At 44.0% G+C, this 21,031-nt stretch overlaps 2 protein-coding genes across 2 annotated transcripts in view; both read left to right on the forward strand.

Annotated features, from left to right (window-relative positions):
- Positions 1-17,108, forward strand: part of LOC308309340 (beta-1,4-galactosyltransferase 1-like) — a gene marked incomplete at both ends in the record, with an annotated part of 79,296 nt that extends 62,188 nt beyond the window's left edge. The window contains 2 exons of the mRNA XM_080754890.1: positions 6,414-6,699; positions 17,099-17,108. Coding sequence (XP_080611016.1) covers positions 6,414-6,699; positions 17,099-17,108 — 296 coding nt within the window. The remainder of the gene's footprint in view (positions 1-6,413; positions 6,700-17,098) is intronic.
- Positions 1-21,031, forward strand: part of LOC308279970 (interleukin-1 receptor accessory protein-like 1) — a gene marked incomplete at both ends in the record, with an annotated part of 729,472 nt that overhangs the window by 236,661 nt on the left and 471,780 nt on the right. The window lies entirely within an intron of this gene.

Consider the following 21,031-nt stretch of genomic DNA (forward strand, 5'->3'; position numbering starts at 1 on the left):
TGTAAATTAAAGATGGGGTGCTGAGATTTTCCCCCCTGCAACATAATCATCATGTATTACGAGTAAGACTCCCTAATCGGGAGATAAGCGACCGTAAGGTCAGCAGTGTCCAAAAATGTGTTTGAAAAAATCTGCCTGATGGTGGCGCTAAATGGGACAGATCCATGTTGATGACATGAGTCTTGATATACTGTGTACCGCTTTGTGTGATTTTAGGGCAAAATCTGTAGGAGCAGTGTCCAATCAAAAATGTGTTTTGCAAAAATCGGCCTAATGGTGGTGCTAGAAGAGGGCCATGTGAGGAAATTTGCGATTATGCCAAAAAACAATTGCGACTATCTCAAATAATTGCCATCAAAGCGATAATTTCAAATAATTGACAGGCCTATATGGATACAATCAGAATGATTTGGAAAAGAATCAAAAGATGTCAGTCATTACAAATCAAGGGTTTATTTTCTTTCATCTGAGGCGTCGTTCGAACCTCCTGAATTTCCGTCCGGCGCACGAGACGTGGGGTCAAAGGGGGTCATATGGAAATAACCTGTAATATGAAGCAAATATGCCAGCATGGATGAAGTGATGAATAAGTATGAAAACGTTGGAAACCTTGTATGTCCCAAACCGTTTTGTATTATTATTATCAGGGGTGTCGCACCAAAATCTGGGCCCTGGGTACAACTACAAGGATTCACTGCGGGCCCCCCATGAATGTTCTTCATACCCATTTAGACTGAGAACGCATTATTTTGTGCTTTAACTATTGAAAAATAGCAGATATACAAGCTCACACCGTGGCACCGAGTGCCACGCTGTGAGTCTTTGAATCCTTCTAAGGTTTTTTGAAAAACCTATCTTTCTATGATGTTTCTATGTCATTGGTGCTCAAACGTTTTCATGTGAAGGACCCCCAAAATGATATGTATTTGGCCACAGACCCCCCCATCTCAAAATATTTAGTTCCAGGGACCCCCCCAGAAGCAAAATTTGAGTTACAAATGTTCACTTAAAAAATACATATATTCAAAGATTTGCACACATTTTCACAAGTTTTCAAAAATAGCAGATCTACAAGCTCGCAGCGCGGCACTGGGTGCCACGCTGTGAGCTTGTATATCTGCTATTTTTCAATAGCTAAAGTATAAAATAATTAAGGCCCCTCCACCGTGGGCCCTAGTAAATCAGTCAATGTGTTTTTTTTTGCATTTGCGTTGTGAGCTTGTAGACCGGCTATTTTCACTACTCTTGGGCGACACTCTGACTATGACCAACTAGGGGCATTCATTCACAATGCAATTCTTGGGAAATCGCAAGCGAGCCGCGAGGAATCCGCTGGGAAATGAATTCTGTCTCACACGAAGAGGGTTTCTATGAGTAGGTTCTGTTCTTGATGAATTCCGTCTTGCTGTTTCTATTACATATCCTGATGTCACATTGTATTGTCCAATCAGAAAAGGGACAGAAAACATACTTTTTGGGTTACAGAAAAGGTAAAAAAAAAAAAAAAAAAAAAAAAATCAATGAACGAAAAAGGTTAACAAAAAACTGGTTTACTTTAGCAGGCATACAAGTGCAAAATCCATATGGATATGTGAGGTTTCTGCCCGACGACAATGAAAACCAACCCCAAATGTTTGCTTACACCATCACATGAATAATGTATATTATTTATATTTGTATTCAGTGTCTCCTTTGACTGACAGAGGGTGGGCTTTATTAGATGTCGGAGGTGACCACCGTTGCCTCTCGAACCGATAAACCGGTGTGATATGAGAAGAGAGAAAGGGGCTTTTGCATTTATATTATTTGACGGAATATTTGTCGTTGTCGGGCGGGAAAAAAACTTGTATCTCCGTATTTCAACTTTGGGTGGTTTTTAGTTTTTCTTTTCCGGGAAATTAATGCCCTACTTTGTCGTGGTTGTGTGACACAAAAAGCAGCAGAAAATAGCTGATCGACACTCTCACAACCAGCGTCGTCAGTTCAGCAAAAGCTATGGTATGGCAAAGACGGGGGTCCTCAAAAAATCTGGTTTCTACGGTTTCTTGGGCTGTATTATGGCAGCCTGGAACGGTTGTTCGAGCGCAGCTAAACTTGGCATGTTAGTTAACGTGCCACAATTAACAGTAATGCATTGCACCTGTGCAGCTCAGCTGACCTGCAGAACCTGGGAATATACCATTTTGTCAAGATGGAGAGAATGCAAGTGTGGAGAATATAATTATAATACCTTAAAGTGGCCATGTTGTTAGATTTTGCATTTGTAGTTATGTTGCTGTAATTTAACAACATAATAACCAGCACAGATAGACAAAGAGACATTCATGGATTTATATTTAAAAAGTAACTTTTATTTTGCTCCCTGGACCCACGGTATGGCAGCTGCATACTAGGGGTGTAATTATATAGTCACTGTATCATATCGTTTTATTTTGTATCGTATCGAATCGGCAGTGCAAAGAATCGATTGTATCGATACTACCTACTTGGGCATTGCATTTAGCATTTTTAAGAAAAAAAAACTAAAGAGGTGTTTTCCTTTCCATATAGCTATACTGGTCTATCAATAAATGTGTGTAATCTCTGGGTTCATGTCAAGGTGCAGGTTTGTCAATATACAATGTCCATGTATTTGGCAGATAATCACTGTGTTTACTGATTTATATCCATAATAATACATGTTTCTCTTAAAAACCTGCACTATCCACACCTTTCACACAGATTTAATTTCTTTGCTAAGTAGTTACTATATTGATTTTAAATCAATGAATCGAATCGTATCGTATCGCCATGAATGAACCAATATCGTCCATGTATCGTATCGTCAACCATGTATCGTGATGCGTATCGAATCGCTATTAAAAGGTATTGTTACACCCCTACTGCATACCCGTGCCATACCCAATTGACGCCCCTGCTCACAACAGAGAGAGAGAGAGAGAGAGAGAGAGAGAGAGAGAGAGAGTGAGAGAGAGAGAGAGAGAGATCGATAAAACCAAAAACAACATATTTACAAATAGTAGCGTACAGGGATGTGCAGAGAAGGAGCTGAAATTCCTAAAAGGGCCTTTTGGTGAAAATATCGAAAATAGCAAGACCTCCAAGCTCACAACGCGTCGCAACGCAACGAGTTGTGAGCTTGGAGGTCGGCTATTTTCAATGCTTGATACCACACTGAACTAAGCATTTCTCAAGTCAGTGCTGGAGATGTGGCGTATGGCATGGATTTCTACACAGAGAGGGCAATTCTTTCAACATAAGACGCTGCTTTCAAGTTCAGGAGAGTTTGAACAAGGCAATTCTCTTTGCTGCCTTCAGGTATGGCATGGAAAGAGGGCATTTGCACTTCTTGCACCATAGTAAAAACTGCATTCATGGTCTGGAGAGGGCACTTTAGACGGATAAAAGGACAGAGGCTCAAGCCCCCTTTGACGTCTATCTATGTGTGCACGTGCCTGGTGCCGTATATCTATCCGGTGCGGTGTAAGTACCTGAGGTAAGACATAAGGCGTGGTAAGGAAGAGGTCAACTGCGACTTAAGTGTGTCAAGTGTGCGGACTTCATAAACATATCGAACCAATGAAACGTATTAACGGGAGCGTTCGTGACTAAATAATAACCACGTTGGACCTATCGAACCACAGGGACATACGAGGTTTGCACGCGGCAGTGGCGGCGCCCGCGTCGGAGGCGAGCGGGCGACCTCGGCGACCCCGTATTGATGCTTGGCTCCTGGTAGCAGCAGGAAATGGATGTCGCTATCGACTGGAAGCTGTGCACTGCATGAGACGGGAGGGAGGGGGGGGGGGACATACTTTATGAATCAACCATGAATACAAGCAGCGGTGGAGGAAGTACTACAGATTTTTTTCTTTTCTAGTAGGAGCAATACCCACTCCCCAGTCAGTCCCTCCGGAAAAAACACGGGCTAAAATATTTGATTTTGTGTGCTAAAACCCTTGATTTTGCGGATGAAAATCCTTGATTGCGACCGTAGGTCGCGGTTTACGGTCAGAACCGGCACATCTTGTCCCTATCCGTCCGTACAGGTAACGCCTGACACTGTGGTTCCCCTGACACATCACTGTGACATCACTGTGACATCACAGTGATGTCATGCAGATACTCAGAGCAGGGATAACGCCTGACACTGTGGTTCCCCTGACACATCACTGTGACATCACAGGTGACATCACAGTGATGTCAGATATGCAGAGGAGGGATCTCCATGAATGGGCATAAACAGGTGACATCACAAGTGGTGTGGCTGGTTCAGACAGGGATATCCATGTATGAGCATAAAAGCAATTGTATGTTGTGATGTCATGGGAACCACTCTTAACAGTATCCCTTTTATGCCCATATGGAGATCCTTGATGTCATCAATATTAAGCCCTTATATCTAACAGGACTTCATATGGAAATGCCCATATACGTATGGAGGAAGACAGCCCATATCTGTGTGCCTGGTTCAGACAGGGATCTCCATGTATGGGCATAAAAGGGATTGTATGATGTCAGATGTCATAGACGTCATAGGATTTTCACATAACGAATAACTAAGCATGTTTGGGGTCTCACAGCATATCTCCATACTGTACATGGATCTCCGTATATGGGTACCAGGAGTCTCCATATATGGGTAACTGGTCAAATATACATCACTGGCCAGACGGCCAAGACATGGCGCGACCCCGCCCTTTAGGGCAAGGTCGCTTGTCGCCCTGAGACGTCTTACTCGTAATTACTCGTAATGAAACCTAGATTTTGCTTGCTTAAATCCTTCATTTTGGGTTTTATGTGAATTTATGCTGCAGTGAAAGTTTACTTAGTTACTTTCTACCACTGAATACAAGAATGTGCATATATAACGTTCCAGCAGGAAGGCCGGTGGGGAAAGTTGACGCAACATGAAAATAGAGGCATTAATCTTTCAGAATATCAAGCAAGGAAACTGTACATTATAATGCATCAATTTCTGTGGGAGTTATTATTTAAAATAAGAACGCCTTATAGTCTCTTTCTTTTTTAGTAGCTCGCTTGGCATCGCTCCAGCCTAATATTCTCTTTAACCTGGTCAATATCAAATATTGTTTTCTACACGTTAGGAATACACAAATGTGTTTTGGCTTGGTATCAATGCAACTCCCCCCCTGAAGCTGAGCATGAGATATACAGAGTTACTACACGCACGTAACATTGAGCCCTTCAACGGCATATAACTTAGAATACATGTACATGTCATGCAATCCGCAGAAATCCATACAATTAACATACTGAGTGAAGAACTATATTCCACGAGGGGGAGACTGGGGAGGTGGAGGGAGTTTGATCACTGACAAGTTGCAGAAGAGATGCTGTGACATAATTGTGGATGTCAGGCAGAAACTTCTCATCTCCATATTTTCCCTTTTTTTTCATACCCCAGCGTCGCAGAAGAGCATCGAAAATAGCAGACAGTGTCGTCAGTAAAAAAAAAAAGCTAAGGTATGGCAACATGATAGGTGTCTTGCACGCGTGCACCAGCCATGTTGCCATACCTTAGCAACAGGCATGATACATTTAGTTTAAGAAGTACAATATATTTCCCCCCTGTTTCTACGGTTTCTTGGGCTGGATATGGCAGCCTGGAATGGTTGTTCAAGAGCAGCTAAACTTGGCATGTTAGTAAACGTGCCACAATTAACACTAATGAATTGCACCTGTGCAGCTGACCTGCGGAACCTGGGAATATAACATTTTGATGGGGAAAATAAAAGTGTGGAGAATATACACTTGTTAAAGGTGATACACCATGCATTTAAAAAGTTTATGTGATATTGTGTATGTCCCAAAAACGTTTTTCAAAAGGTTTGAGGCTAAATTACCACTCCTGAATAGAGAGCCTCTCATTTTTGAATGGCTCTGAGCATTTTTCAGCTGCAGTATCACCTTGGGCCTGAACTGCCCCCCCCCCCCCCCCCCCCCCCCCCCAACCTGTGGGATGCTTTTAACCTCCACCTTCCCAAAACCAGAGAAAGACACAATGGTCTGAAATGGGACTTTGTGAGGATAGAAGGTGCTAGTGGGACCCCAAAGAAAGGTTTTAAAATAGGAAAAGTGAATTTTCATGGTGTATCACCTTTAAAGTGACCATTTTGTTAAATTTTGCATTTGTAGTTATTTTAGTGTACTGTAATTTAACAACATAATAACCAGAACAGATAAACAAAGAGACATTCATGGATTTATATTTTAAAAGTAACTTTTATTTTCCCCCTGGACCCAGGGTATGGCAGCTGCATACCCCTGCCATACCCAATTGACGCCTCTGATAGCAGATCTAGCTAGCTCGAAACTTGGCACGAAGTGGCCTGAAAACCCCTGTAATAATTTCTAATTTCTCTCTCCTGCCTTTGCTTCTTGTCTTGCAGTGGACGGCTGTACGGACTGGTCGGTGGACTACCTGAAGTACAAAGTCCTGCTGGGCGAACCCGTGCGGATTAAGTGCGCCTTATTCTACGGATACATCCGGGCCAACTACACGCACGCGCAGAGCGCGGGCCTCAGCCTCATGTGGTACAAGAGCACGGGCCAGGGCCACGGGGACTTCGAGGAGCCCATCAGCTTCGACGGCACGCGGACCAGCAAGGAAGAGGACGCAATCTGGTTTCGGCCGGCCGAGCTGGAAGACGTGGGGCACTACTCCTGCGTGCTGAGGTATGTTCACAGAATGCACGCACAGTTTTGTCATTGGTGTCCGCCGGGTAACCTCGCATCACCAGGCTTTCTCGGGGGAAAGCCTGTTGCTCGTTTACTAAACAGATCTTTTGATCCGGTCTAGACCGGATGGCATCCTAGACTGGATATGGCAGAAGCGGTGTCGCTTTGTTTTGGTTCCCCGTTTCTTTCCCCAATCCCTTTTTAAATGCTAGAGGAGTGTAGTCTTGCCAGTCGCTGCGAGTTGGACTAAAAGATGGATATACCAAACAAACTTTTCAAAAAATACGCAAAACTACAAGTACATTTTGAATTCAGGACTTTTACTTGTAACAGAGTATTTCTATAATACAGTATTCATACTTTTACTTAAAGGTGTATTCAGTGTGGCCGGGGGTCATCTTGTCCCTTCCTGGCCTTACAGCGTGGAAATGTCCTCGTTTTGATCATTAGACCCAATCACTGAATATCGGTAGGCCTACGTCTCCAGCTTCAGGATAATTATGTATGATACTGATTTACTACGAGACTGTGGCATTTTATTCAGTTCAGTAGTTTACAATCTTGGCATTTAGCAGACATTCTTAATTCAGACCAGAGCGACTGTGGTTCTCAAAACTTTTATTTTGACCATCATAACTAAACATCATAACATAACTACGGCCATACTCTACCCTGATTGGTCGAGGACTGGCTGGCCACCTCTGAAAACCGAATCTAGCTATGCTCGTAACACGGGCCATGGTGGAAGTCCTTATATGGTCAGCACACATTCTAGTGAGGAGAATGAATGGAAAACATAACAATTATATTTTTATTTGAATGAAATACAATCACTGAATATATCTTTAAGTGAAATATGTGAGTTTTCACCACTGCATAGAGGCGCAGGAGTCACATTATCTTCCTCCAGCACTTGTCCCGATGGCAGGCGGAGTCCGTCACTTGATTTATGAGTCCTATAATGGGGTGAAGTTTCTGTCTTCTTAGCTCATATTGGCAGAGAGGTTTCATTAATGCAGGCGGCGTGCGCGCCGCGCACACAGGCACACGGGAAGGTCAAAGCCAGCCGTATAGCAGAGGCACATAACAATGTGTGTTTGCGTGAGAGGAGAGGGGCATTCCTTCAGGAAACCTTTAGTTTTTGCCCTGATCCATTCATATAGCACTGAATTCCTGTTAGAATTTAAAATTATATATCGTCGTTGTCGGGTGAAAACCTTGTATGTCCAAAACCGTTCGTTTTGCATTTATCATTTTAAAAATGATTTAAACTAGTGAAAACAGCCAATCTACCAGCACACAACGCCTCGCACTGCGAGGCGTTGTGTGCTTGTGGATCTGCTGTTTTCACTAATTTTGTGAGACAGCCTTGTATGATGAAGCAGGGCTTTACTTTGCAAAAGAACGTACAAATTTGAAACTTGAAGATACAAGGTTTCTACCCAACAACGACAATAATCAGAGTTCCTATTGGGGGAATAACATTTTTATAACTAGAACTGCACTGCTGTCGAGGTGCCAACTTGCGTCTTGTGCACAAGTAGGCCATGTATGGTCTACTTGTGCGCCATGAGGCGCGCTTACCATTGGCATCACCAGGAATGCTGGTCCCTCATTGGCTGTTAACACTTAAAGCCATTAGTGTTGGCTACAGAGTGCCGCCATTCACTTGCGCTTTATTTTGAAGAGCCCCGGAAGCCACGACCGTGTCCATGTTGTGGAAATTCGCGGTCTTGTAATGGCAATAAGTATGTTTCATTTTGTAGACTTGATTAGGCCTAACCTATAGTTAGGCCTAAATCAGAAATTAGCCTACAAAAACAAATATGTTGCTACATACTGTACATGTACTGTAAGCCCCTCCCATACACTAAAATGTGTACCCGGCCTGAATGGGTTACAAAGCATATGTTAACCATTTAAGCCCTTTTCATACTTCAAAAACAGACGATCTACAGTACAGTACAAGCTCATAACACGTTACAACAGTGGAGATACGTTGTGAGCTTGTAAATCGTCTACTTCCGAGAGATTTCATTTTGCCAATTAAAATTAAAAAAGAAGAGGAAAAAAGCATGAAATGGGGCCTTCTGCACAGTACTTTTGGAATACAATCCGTTGACTTATTGCTATATTGTGGCATTGCTACTTTTCCTTGAGTAAAGAGAAGAACATCTTCAGTACTTCTTCCAGCATTGTTTACATTACATCCAGATGCCTTTAAGCTGGCTGTGAACAAATAGAAAGGGGCACGCCGGGGACATAAAGCGCCTAAGCAGCGCTCGCAAACATTGTTGTTTCCCTCCTCCTCCGTTGATGGGCGAGTAAGTGTTGCCCCTTAATTTGCTTCTGAATGGCGCTAGACTGGCGACAGAGCCCCACTTCTCCTTCCAAATCAAGTCCGCTGGCCCGACTTTCCGCGTGATTACACAATAACTCGGGAGCTGACTGATTGTGTACCTCCGGCGAGCGCTGCCAAGCACCGCTGAATGGAGGGAGGACTGTGGGATTGGCGCTGCCCGGGTTCATTTAAACCTTGAAAACCTGGAACGCATCGCGTTAGATTTTAACCACTTTAACCGTTATTTGATGCTTTAACTATTGAAAAACAGCAGATATACAAGCTCACAGCGCGGCACCGAGTGCCGCGCTGCGAGCTTGTAGATCTGCTATTTTTGAAAAATCTTGAAAATGTGTCTTTGAATATCTGTTACCCTATCTTTGACCCGACTTCTAAATCCTTCCTCTAAATCAGTGGTTGTCAAACTTTTTAATGTCAAGGACCCCAAAATTACAGGTATTTGGCCCAAGGACCCCCATCTCAAAATATGTAGTTCCAGGGACCCCCCCAGAAGCAAAATTTGAGTTACAAATGTTCGCTTAAAAAAAACACATATATTCCAAGATTTGCACACATTTTCACTACTTTTCAAAAATAGCAGATCTACACGCTCGCAGCGAGCTTGTATATCTGCTATTTTTCAATAGTTAAAGCAATCAACAATTCTACGCCTAAATGGGTTAACGGCGCCCGTCGCGGCGATGAGGAGAATGCTAATTTCGCGTTGAAACACCGAGCAAGAGGTTGCCAGCGTTCTCTTTCTTGGCTCGCCACGATATAGATCCTCCTGTCTCTCACAGGTTCACGGGAGGCCAAGCTTCACCGCGCCTGTTATTGAGAGACGCTGTCTATTCTACTTTAAGTTTGACCTGGAGGACAACGCGTGTCCTCGGTTTGTCTCTGAGGGGAATGAAAATGACAGTGTGCCTCTGTTTACAGACAGACAGACACACAGACAGTCTGTCACATGATTACATGTACTTAAGCCCCCTTTGCACTGCAGCTTTAGCACCACACTACACGGCACTACACCACACCGCACCATATACAAATATCTCAATTTTCCATTACACAAAAGTACCCCTATCGGTAAGAAACAAACTGACCCTTTTAACTGTAATTATAATACAATATAAATTTGGATTACAACTATCCTAATTATTATACACTATAATGGATTATAACTGTGATTATGATACACTATACATTATTATAATGTATTTCTATAATACGCTGTAATAGATTATAACACGATAGAATCTATTATCATGTATTCTAACTATATCCTGGTGGTCTAAATGAAAAGTCAATGAGTGATCAGTCATTATGAAGTGTTTGTCCAGACCTACTCTGGATTGAATACTTTTTAGTACCATGTTTAGTACCACTTTCACACCACTCTACCCAGGTCCTTGTAGTGGAAAACCTGGCACAAGTTTTCCACTGACATGGCCCAACACCTCACACTCCACACTGCGGAGTGGTGTGGTGTTAGGCCATGTCAGTGGAAAAGGGTCTTTACTTACGTTCCACCACATCTCTTTGTTTCACCGCGTACAGACATCTGGAAGGGTGATGCTGCTTATTGTATCCCGACACCGTTCCCATTTGCTCTTTAATTTTCCCCCACAAAAAAACAAGCAACGGGGCCCATTTAAAAACACGATATTATCCACCGCTGTGACCTCGAATTGCCATAACGCCATTCCCGGGCGCCGCAATCACCTTCTTTGATTGCCAGGTGTATCATGGTTAATTGGAGCGCTGACACTCATTTCCATCACAATCGGAGCGCTCGGCGAGGAAATTGGCTTGCGATTACTGTGTATACCGCAGAGCGGCGAGAAGGGAACAGCGCTCGGATTTGATTGGAGCTCAGCGTGACACACACGCTCCCGCACGCCATATGATCTTTTTTTCTCTCTCTCTCTCTTTTCACAGATGTCACATAAGTAGTCCTCCCCCCCTCCCTCTCCAGTCTCCACCTCCCGATCTCTCTGTCATTGGTGGAGTGTTACTAAGTAAAGTTACTCAAGTACTATTTCCATGTTTCAATTATTTCTACTACACCTCATCTCGGAGGCACATATTATTGTACTTTGTACTCTACTACCAGGGACGTGCTGGCCATTGGGAAAAGCGGGACAACTCCCGAAACGGCCGGTTCATTACCGGCCGGTCCAGGCCGGCCATTAGGACAACGGCCAACAAAGTAAATCGTCACTGTCGGGCAGAAACCTCGTATCTCCAAGTTTCAAATGTATACATTTTTTCGCAAAGCAAAGCCCTGCTTCATCATACAAGGCTGTTGCACAAAAGTAGTGAAAACAGCAGATCTACAAGCACACAACGCCTCACGGTGCGAGGCGTTGTGTGCTTGTAGATCGGCTGTTTTCACTAGTTTAAATCATTTTCAAAATGATAAATACAAAACAAACGGTTTTGGACATACAAGGTTTCCACCCGACAACGACGGAATATAACTCATGTACAGTAATTGGCCCACTGGCTTGTCACTTGTCATGATCTGAAATGGCAAATCTTTGAGTAGCAGCGCTATAGAGAGAGATCTCTCTCTATAGCGCGCAATGAGGGCCTCTCCAACTCTTTTTCCCGTTCTGAATCAGGGACCCAGCACGTCCCTGTCTAGTACAATTATTGATAGCTTTAGCCACTGGTTACTTTCCAGTCTTAAAGTAGGCCTATAATTGCAAAACATACAATTAAGCCCTTTACTGTATATCTCGAAGGTCATAGCACTTTCCGATGTGACAACTTAAGTGTGAGCTTGTAAATCAGCAATATATAAAAACAATGGATACATATTTTGATGTCACCTTGATGCCAGTGACAGGAAACAGGGAGAGAGAGACGGACACACAGCAAAGCCCGTCGGGCTCCGGAATTGAACCCTTGACTTGCTTTCAGGACATTAGAGCCTATATGTGGCATGTGCCATCACCATAACTAAGCCATCTGCACCCTCAAGTCAGATTTGTAAAAGAGTATTTCTAGTTGTAATAGTACTTTTACTTAACAGAGTATTATCAGAGTTTTTTTTAGAATTACTGCTGTAGTTCGATAAAGAAATCCTCTCTTTGGGGGTCCCTGGCGTATCTTTTAAAATGGGGCTCCGCGGGCTAATATGTTGTCAATTTGGGGGTCCTTGACGTTAAAAAGTTTGAAAAGCACTTCTGTAAAACACTGGTGTGTCTCCTTACCCTGGACGTCAGCCGGGGGGGGGGCGGCCGGAACGCATCACGTGTCTTCATTTGATTTGGAGGAGGGTTTTTTTTTTTGTCAGTGATGCGTATAGCCTGTCCTTCCCCCACCGTTCTCCCATTCTCCCTGGGAACATAATGGCCAGCGGCGAAGGCTTTACAATACTCCGTAAATTTCCCCATAGATATGATGAAGATTGAAGCGGGTCCAAAAAGAGGGTTTTGCCAAATGACTGCATTAACTCCAGTTCCCCAATCAGTGGAATGAAAAGGAAAAAAAGAGAAGGAGAAGGAAACTTTGCTTTCACTTTGGTTTGGCTTATGCAGTCCACACTCCACACATATGAGTTAATCAAACGAATCGATTTAATCGTTTATAATATATATATATATATATATATATATATATATATATATATATATATATCGTCGTTGTCCGATGAAAACCTTTTATGTCCAAAACCGTTCGATTTGCATTTATCATTTAAAAAATGATTTAAACTAGTGAAAACAGCCGATCTACAAGCACACAACGCATCGCACCGCGAGGCGTTGTGTGCTTGTAGATCTGCTGTTTTCACTACTTTTGTGTCACAGCCTTGTATGATGAAGCAGGGCTTTACTTTGCGAAAGAACGTACACATTTGAAACTTGGAGATACGAGGTTGCCACCCGACAACGACGATATATATAGCATTTCATTTTAATTTTTTGATTGAGTATTTTATTAGACAAAGTTGGAGAACATAACAAGTATAGTCAATACACTAAAAGAATGTAGTACAGTACAAGTACAGTTGAACACCCTGCCTAAAAGGAACATCCCAAATAAGTATTTTCACGGTCTTAATATCTATTTTGGGCATGCCATTAGCCTACTGTATATGATTAGCTATAAAGAAGAAATTGTGGAAATAGTCTACAAAGCAACGCATCGTGATACGACATATTGTGAGCTTGCAGAAGCTAATCAAATTGCCGATATATAATTCTTTTTATGTAGTAAAAACGCGCTTCTCAGTCATTCGGTGAATCGAAAAGGAAACAATGGAAATCAAGGAAATAATGGATAGCTGTTAGCCCACGCATAATGAGGGAATAAGTTGAATCGCGTGGTCTGCTACTCCCGTGATCATGTAATAATAACTTATTAACCTTGGAGGTTGAGGGAGTTTCACTTTCTGACTGGCCCATTTGTCAGCTCCATACATTCCAGCCGCTTTGAGCACGGAGAAAGGTCCGCTTAAAAGCCTAGGAATGATTAACATTTCGTCTGCCTGCGTGCGTGTGTGTGTGCGCGTGCGTGCGCGTGTGTGCGCATGTGCGTGTGCGCACGCGCTAGCATTCCAGAGTGCATAGCAACACAGCAGAATCGACTCCATATTACGAGGCAGCTAATGCTTGATGGGGCCATCAAATTAAAATGATGTATCGTTCAAATATTAAATGAGTTACCGTTCTATGAAAAAAAAAAAAGAAGAAGAAGAAAAACGAAAACAAACACTCTCTGGAATGGAGACCCTAAAGTTGGGGTGGGGATTCTGGGAAAGTGAGTTTTGATTGGATTTCTATCTTGTTGCAACCTCTTCCAAAGCATGGCATCGTTCAATATTCTGGATGGATGCTATGCCATGCCAGCGCATTATGGACCTGACTTTACCCAGATTATTACCGTTAAAACTGAGAGAATTAAGATTTAATACAACATAAATGACAACCCATGTTTGGCTGTTCAATTTTCATCCGTTAAAGATCTCATGCCATTCGCAATCGCATATAGTTTGACTCGTTTTCAGGTACTCGTACCTGTTTGTCTGTCTTTCTGTGTCCCCTGGCTCCCCTTTATGCCCATATATGGAGTGCAATTCCCAACTAAGGAGTCCAGGCCAGACTGATGTCATGACATCAGGGTATTGCCACTCAGCACATCGCTCCACTTGGTTCTTGGCGACGCGCACAGCGAGTTTGAAATCGATCGGGTCGGACGGTTCTCCAGTTATGCTGGTGACGCTCACTCACACACACATGCAGAGATTCCATAGAATGCACCTATACACGGATTTTTTATGTTTTTTTGTTTGCGCTTGCTGAGCTTTGACAAAGGATTGAACATGCAAACAAAGAACACATCCATGCTTATTGCTTCCACACGCGCAATCATGTATAGAATGAGTGATTCACTGCCATTCATTCCCCGGTACGACAGCCAAATCCCAGGATTGCTTCTGTCTTTGTCTCCGCAGCACATGGAGGTACCTATATCAGTGCTCACACATGATAGCACGTCACGTTTTGGGATTAGGGCCACTTGGCTTCTGGATATATATTATATTCTTATTCTGTGTTGATTTCCTTTATGCTGGAGAATTAGTATGCAACAGTGCAAACGCATGTAGGTAACATAATCACGTGGACAATGAAATCCTCCGTTTTATAGTCTGTTACTGACACCATCGGGATATAGAGCTACCTATCACTCATTCGAACAAAACGATTTAAATAAATACAAATACACCTGTTATCCCTTTATAACAATACAACGTGTTAAAGAAAATATAACTAGGTTGAAGATTGATGGTGGATCAACCTTAAATGTTGAAAAGATGTCATTGATTCAACGTTGTATTGTGGTCGAATTTAATGATTGAAATGCCAACATTAAATCAGCGATGATCAAATTTAGATGATGGTTGAATCAATAATAAGTAATAATAATAATATGTTATGGTTGAAAAGCCAACGTTGATTCAACAAGTAAAAGGCCTAGCACTTTCTTTATAATTTCAACATTTCTGCGGAACCATATTTTAACATTTGATTCACCCATATTTTGCTATCTTGGAAACCAGTGAATAACACCTCCTTTCGATGGGAATTGACATTTATCTCCCCTTGATTCTGGAACGTGTAGCGCTAACTATTCAATTTGCTTTCCGGGTGGGCTTGCACCCAAATATCTTAACCCCCGCAGTCCTCACCTCCCATTGGCTAGAGTGATTTAGCACAATGGTGCACGGTGTTATTGTTTGGAGATATATCCCTTTGGCCCGCTGACTGACATGCACGCCTTCCGACTTACCGCTGAAAAGCGTCCAGCTGGCCCCAAACAGTGGCCACCGTACAATGGAGGCGATCCACCTGCATTGTGTCCGTAAGCCGAACGACACATAAAAGTATAATGTGATTAGCAGGGACAGCCTGTATGCTTTTTGGCACAAAATAATACAGCGTTCAATTCGTGCAAATAAACAAAGTGGGGGGCGAAAAACATGTAAATCATCGCTGTCCGGCAAAAAAACTCTTATCTCCTTATTCTAACTTTTTGTGTTTTTTGGTAAATTAGCGGCTTGAACACAAACATAGCAGATCTACAAGCTCAAAACGTGCCGCAAGGTGACACGTTTGGAAACGGTTTTGGACATAATGAGGTTTCCACCCAACAGAGACGAAATACTAAAATGTTTGCCCAAAATAGCAATGTCAGGGTTTAAGTCAATCCATTAAGAACTGGAACGTTTTAACCACTTAAACCATTATTTTATCCTTTGGCTATTGAAAAATAGCAGATATGCAAGCAGTCGGTGCCGCGCTGCGAGCTTGTAGATCTGCTATTTTTTTTATTTTAATCGTGAATTTTTTAAAGCTAACTTTTGTATCTCAAATATTTTCTTCTGATACATAATATTTCTAGGTGGGGGTCGGCGGCCAAATACATATAATTCTAGGGGTCTATGATGTAAAAGAGATTGAGAAGCACTGACATAGAAACATGCGTTTGTCTAAAACCTTAGAAGGATTTAGAAGGCATTTACAGGGCCGTGCTTAGGGCCTAGGAGGCCCCAGGCAAACCCCAGTTTGAGGCCCCTGGGTCGGGACCCATGTGTGAAAAATGTATAAGTCTTTGACCCGATTCTATAAATGATTTATAGAATCGGGTCAAAGACTTACACATTTTTCACGATTTTTCAAAAATAGCAGACCTAAAATACAAGCTCGCAGCGCGGCATTCAGCAATCCCAACCCCCCCCCCCCCCCCCCCCCCCCCCATTTTTTCCAAGTTAAATTGTTACATTGTGATATCAGCAAACATACATATCTGACCAAGATGCAGGGATCTCTACCGACCTAATAATAATATAAACCAGTAAGACACCTAAGGGTGAAAAGCGGCAAGGTCGCGCCATGTCATGGCCATCTGGCCAGTGATGTATATCGGACCAGTTACCCATATGGAGACCCCTGGTACCCATAGATATTCACAGATTTGGGCTTATATGGGCATACAGGGGATTTGGTTCCCCTGGCATCACAGGGATCTCCATATATGGGAATAAAAGGGATTTGGTTCCCCTGGCATCACAGTGATGTCAGAGCGTGAGGTCAGCATGATGTCAGAGCGGCAAACCCATAGACCGTAAAAAAGCGTATACGACATACATGATGTGCCGTTTCTCAGAGTAAACTGCGACCTTCGGTCCCAATAATAATAATAATATAACAATACTAATAATGACCAGAGGGGGGATATCAGAAGCGGAGGCCAATCCACCGCTGGCTGGTAGCTGTCAGTGCACTAATAATCAGAATGACATGCAGTATGAAGTACATAATGTGATTAGCAGGAACAGGCTGTATGCTGAAAGCATGCAGTGGATGCTTCTGTGTGTGTGTGTGTGTGTGTGTGTGTGTGTGTGTGTGTGTGTGTGTGTGTGTGTGTGTGTGTGTGTGTGTGTGTGTGTGTGTGTGTGTGTGTGTGTGTGTGTGTGTGTGTGTGTGTGTGTGTGTGTGTGCGCTCGTGCGCGAATCTCCACAATTCTGTTCTGTCTCTCTGTAGGATGCAGTAATTTGCTCTCTCTCTTCCTCTCCCATCTCCCTCTGTCTCTCACACACACGCACGCACACACACACACGCACTGACACGTGCGTGCGCACTGTGGCGAGTGAGTGTACAACCACGCCAACTCGCTGCAGCTTGTGCACTTGCTCGACTGCACTTAAGGATGTCAGAGGTTACACAGGAGAGATCACCACCCCCTCCAACCCCCGTCTCCACCACGCACACACGCAAACGTGCACACGTGCACACACACACACACACACACACGCACACCCCCCCCCCCCCCCCCCCCCCCCCCCCACACACACACACACACACACACACACACTGGGGCGTCACAAGGGGGTGGGAAGTGGGACTGAGTTACTAGGGCCCAAGGTGGAGGGACCTTAATTGTTTGCTATTGAAAAATAGCAGATCTACAAGCTCACAGCGCGGCACCGAGTGCCGCGCTGCAAGCTTGGTGCCGCGCTGCAAGCTTGTAGATCTGCTATTTTTGAAAAGTCGAGAAAATGCATGCAAATCTTTGAATATATGTATTTTTTAAGCGAACATTTGTAACTCAAATCTTGCTTCTGGGGGGGGGGGGGGGGCGGGGGGCTGGAACTAAACATTTTGAGATGGGGGTCCGTGGCCAAATACATATCATTTTGGGGGTCCTTGACATGAAAACGTTTGAGCACCACTGACATAGAAACCTAGGTTTTTCAAAAAACCTTAGAAGGATTTGAAATATTCAACTTGGGTTAGGGTTAGGGTTAGGGTTAAAAACTTTCAAAAATAGCAGATCTACGAGCTCGCAGCACGGCACTCGGTGCCGCGCTGTGAGCTTGTATATCTGCTATTTTTGAATAGTTAAGGCACATGGGGGGCCCGCAGTGAATCCTTGTACCCAGGGCCCAGAATTTGGTGCGACACCCCTGCACACGCACACGCACACACACACACGCACACGCGCGCACGCACGCACACACACACACACAGAGCTTCTCAAGCTCTTCTCTCTGGAGGCTATACTGGAGGAGGCTGCTGTTGACAGGAACTTAGTGTGTCTCCAATCTGTGTTGTGAAATGTCGGCATACACACACGCCAGCGCGCGCGCGCAATACGCCCGCTCTCTCCCTCCTTTCTCTCTCTCTTTCTCTCTCTTTCTCTTGCTTTTCACGTTCACTGACAGTTCTGCGGATCGCAGTTCCTGGACCTTAAACCTCTCATCTCCGTACATTCTGACCTTTTGTGCCGCAGCGCCGTGCGAAAGCGTCAAAAGTAGCACATCTGCAAGCTTGTAGATTTTCTACTTTTGCTCTTTTTGCATATGAATCCTGAAAAAGTAACAGTTTGGGACATATATGAGGTTTCCCCCCGACCAGAGACGATATTGTCGTTGTCGGGTGAAAACCTTGTATGTCCAAAACCGTTCGTTTTGCATGTATCATTTTAAAAATGATTTAAACTTTAGTGAAAACAGCCGATCTACAAGCACACCGTGCGAAAGCGTCAAAAGTAGCACATCCTGCAAGCTTGTAGATTTTCTACTTTTGCTCTTTTTGCATATGAATCCTGAAAAAGTAACAGTTTGGGACATATATTCCCCCCGACCAGAGACGATATTGTCGTTGTCGGGTGAAAACCTTGTATGTCCAAAACCGTTCGTTTTGCATGTATCATTTTAAAAATGATTTAAACTTTAGTGAAAACAGCCGATCTACAAGCACACAACGCCTCGCGTTGTGTGTATCTGTGTGTATCTGTGTGTATCTGCGTGTATTGTGTGTATCTGCTGTTTTCACTACTTTTGTGCAACAGCCTTATATGATGAAGCAGGGCTTTGCTTTGCAAAAAAATTTATACATTTGAAACTTGGAGATACGAGGTTTCCACCCGACAACGACGATATCTTCTCTGTACGGTCGAAAGAAACCTTAAGTCCCGTAAGTACCCCCAAATCATTATTGTTTTGAGAAATAGCAGACCACACACTCTCCTGCGTATATCTATGAAAAAAAGAAAAAAAAAAAAAACATACAATAGTTGAAATAACACGGGAGATACAAGGTCGATGCCCGTCGACGACATAAGCAACAATATACGCCAGTGGAGGCTTGTAGCGCGGTATCACAGTCGAGGGGGGGAGGGGGTGGGGGTGTGTGCTTCTGGCAGATGAGCAACGCTGTGTGTGTGCGTGTGTGTGTGTGTGTGTGTGTGTGTGTGTGCGTGCGCGCGCGCGCGTGTGTGTCAAATTAAGGTCAACTCTCAGCTGTTTCAGATGTTAGACCCTCGAGGTGCTCCTTGGTGGCGGTGGCATGGCAGGGAATGGAACCATCTGCACTTCGGTCGCGCGGCAGCTACTGGCTGTGTGTGTGTGTATGTGTACTGTCAGGGTATGCACACACACGTGCACGCACACAGGGGCATGCTGTGGGTAATTGCGGGGCTGTGTGTGCTGTGTATGACGTCCCCACAGTGCCTGTTGTTCCATGTTCTGTTTTGTTTATTTTTCAACTTGCTTCAGTCTCTCTCTCTCTCTCTCTCTCTCTCTCTCTCTCTCTCTCTCTCTCTCTCTCTGTTTCTCTCTCATTCTCTTTCTACTTCTCTCCAGGCACGTGCACACACAGACATCAAAGGGGCTTGAAAAAGTGCCCTCTCCTGACCATGAATGCAGTTTTCACTATGGTGAAAGAAATGCATATGCCCCCTTTCCATGCCATACCTGAAGGCAGCATTCAAAAGAATTGCCTTGTCCAAATTCTCCTGAATGCAGCATCTTATGTTGAAATCAAGAAATGTGTAGAAATCAAGCATCGAAAATAGCCGACCTCCAAGCTCACAACGCGTCGCACTGCGACGTGTTGTTAGCTCTGCATACTGACAGTAGCATACTCTGCATACTGACAGTAGCCAAAGTACAACGTGCCGTGGCACGACACATTGAGAGCTTGTACGTTGACCATCTTCAGCACGTTACACATTACAGCTGTCATGCACACACACACACGCACACACACGCACGCACGCACACACAAACACACACACGTCTTTGTGCCCCTCCCACCATGCTATGCCGTTGTGGAGGAATACCATTAGTAAACCCTGCAGGATGGGAGGACGCATGTTAATACCGTCGAACCGTGGGGTGGGGGGGGGGGGTCAGGGGTCAAACATCAGCCACCTGCAATATATACAGCGGGGGTCTGCATTGGCAGCGTCTGTCCTTTATCCCCGCGCATAATCCTTGCACTTTCCCTTTCCGATCAATAGCGCGTGACGTAAAAGGTTGTTTGTCAGCTGTTCGCCCGCAGGGGGAGGTGAGCCGTGTGTGTTCCAGAGAGCCGGGCCCGGAGTCGATATACCAGCATCTGGGCGCGCGCACCTGTGAGTGTGCGCGCGTGTGTCTCTAAGTTCGTAATTGAGTACTATATTAATATCTATTAGTGCATGTGTGACAGGTTTAGACGTGTATGCATTGCCTGTGTTTGTGTGTATGCACTTGTAAAGAGGGGGGAGGGAGGGAGAGGGGGGGGAGGGGAGAGAGAGAGAGAGAGAGAGAGAGAGAGAGAGAGAGAGAGAGAGAGAGAGAGAGAGAGAGAGAGAGAGAGAGAGAGAGAGAGAGAGAGAGAGAGAGAGAGAGAGAGAGAGAGAGAGAGAGAGAGATTGCCATGGATATATTCTCTACATTTGGCATGCAACACCATCATACAATGAACTATAAATAAGACATGAACGCGCGCACGCACACACACACACACACACACACACACACACACACACACACACACACACACACACACACACACACACACACACACACACACACACACACACACACAGACTCTGTAACATTCCACAGTACGTATATATTATTAATATCAGCCGAACATATACAGCAAGAACACTCTCATGAATACAGTATCTTGGACATACAGTAGAAG

Source organism: Nannobrachium achirus (assembly GCF_963921795.1).
Source record: "Nannobrachium achirus genome assembly, chromosome: 24".
NCBI lineage: Eukaryota > Metazoa > Chordata > Actinopteri > Myctophiformes > Myctophidae > Nannobrachium > Nannobrachium achirus.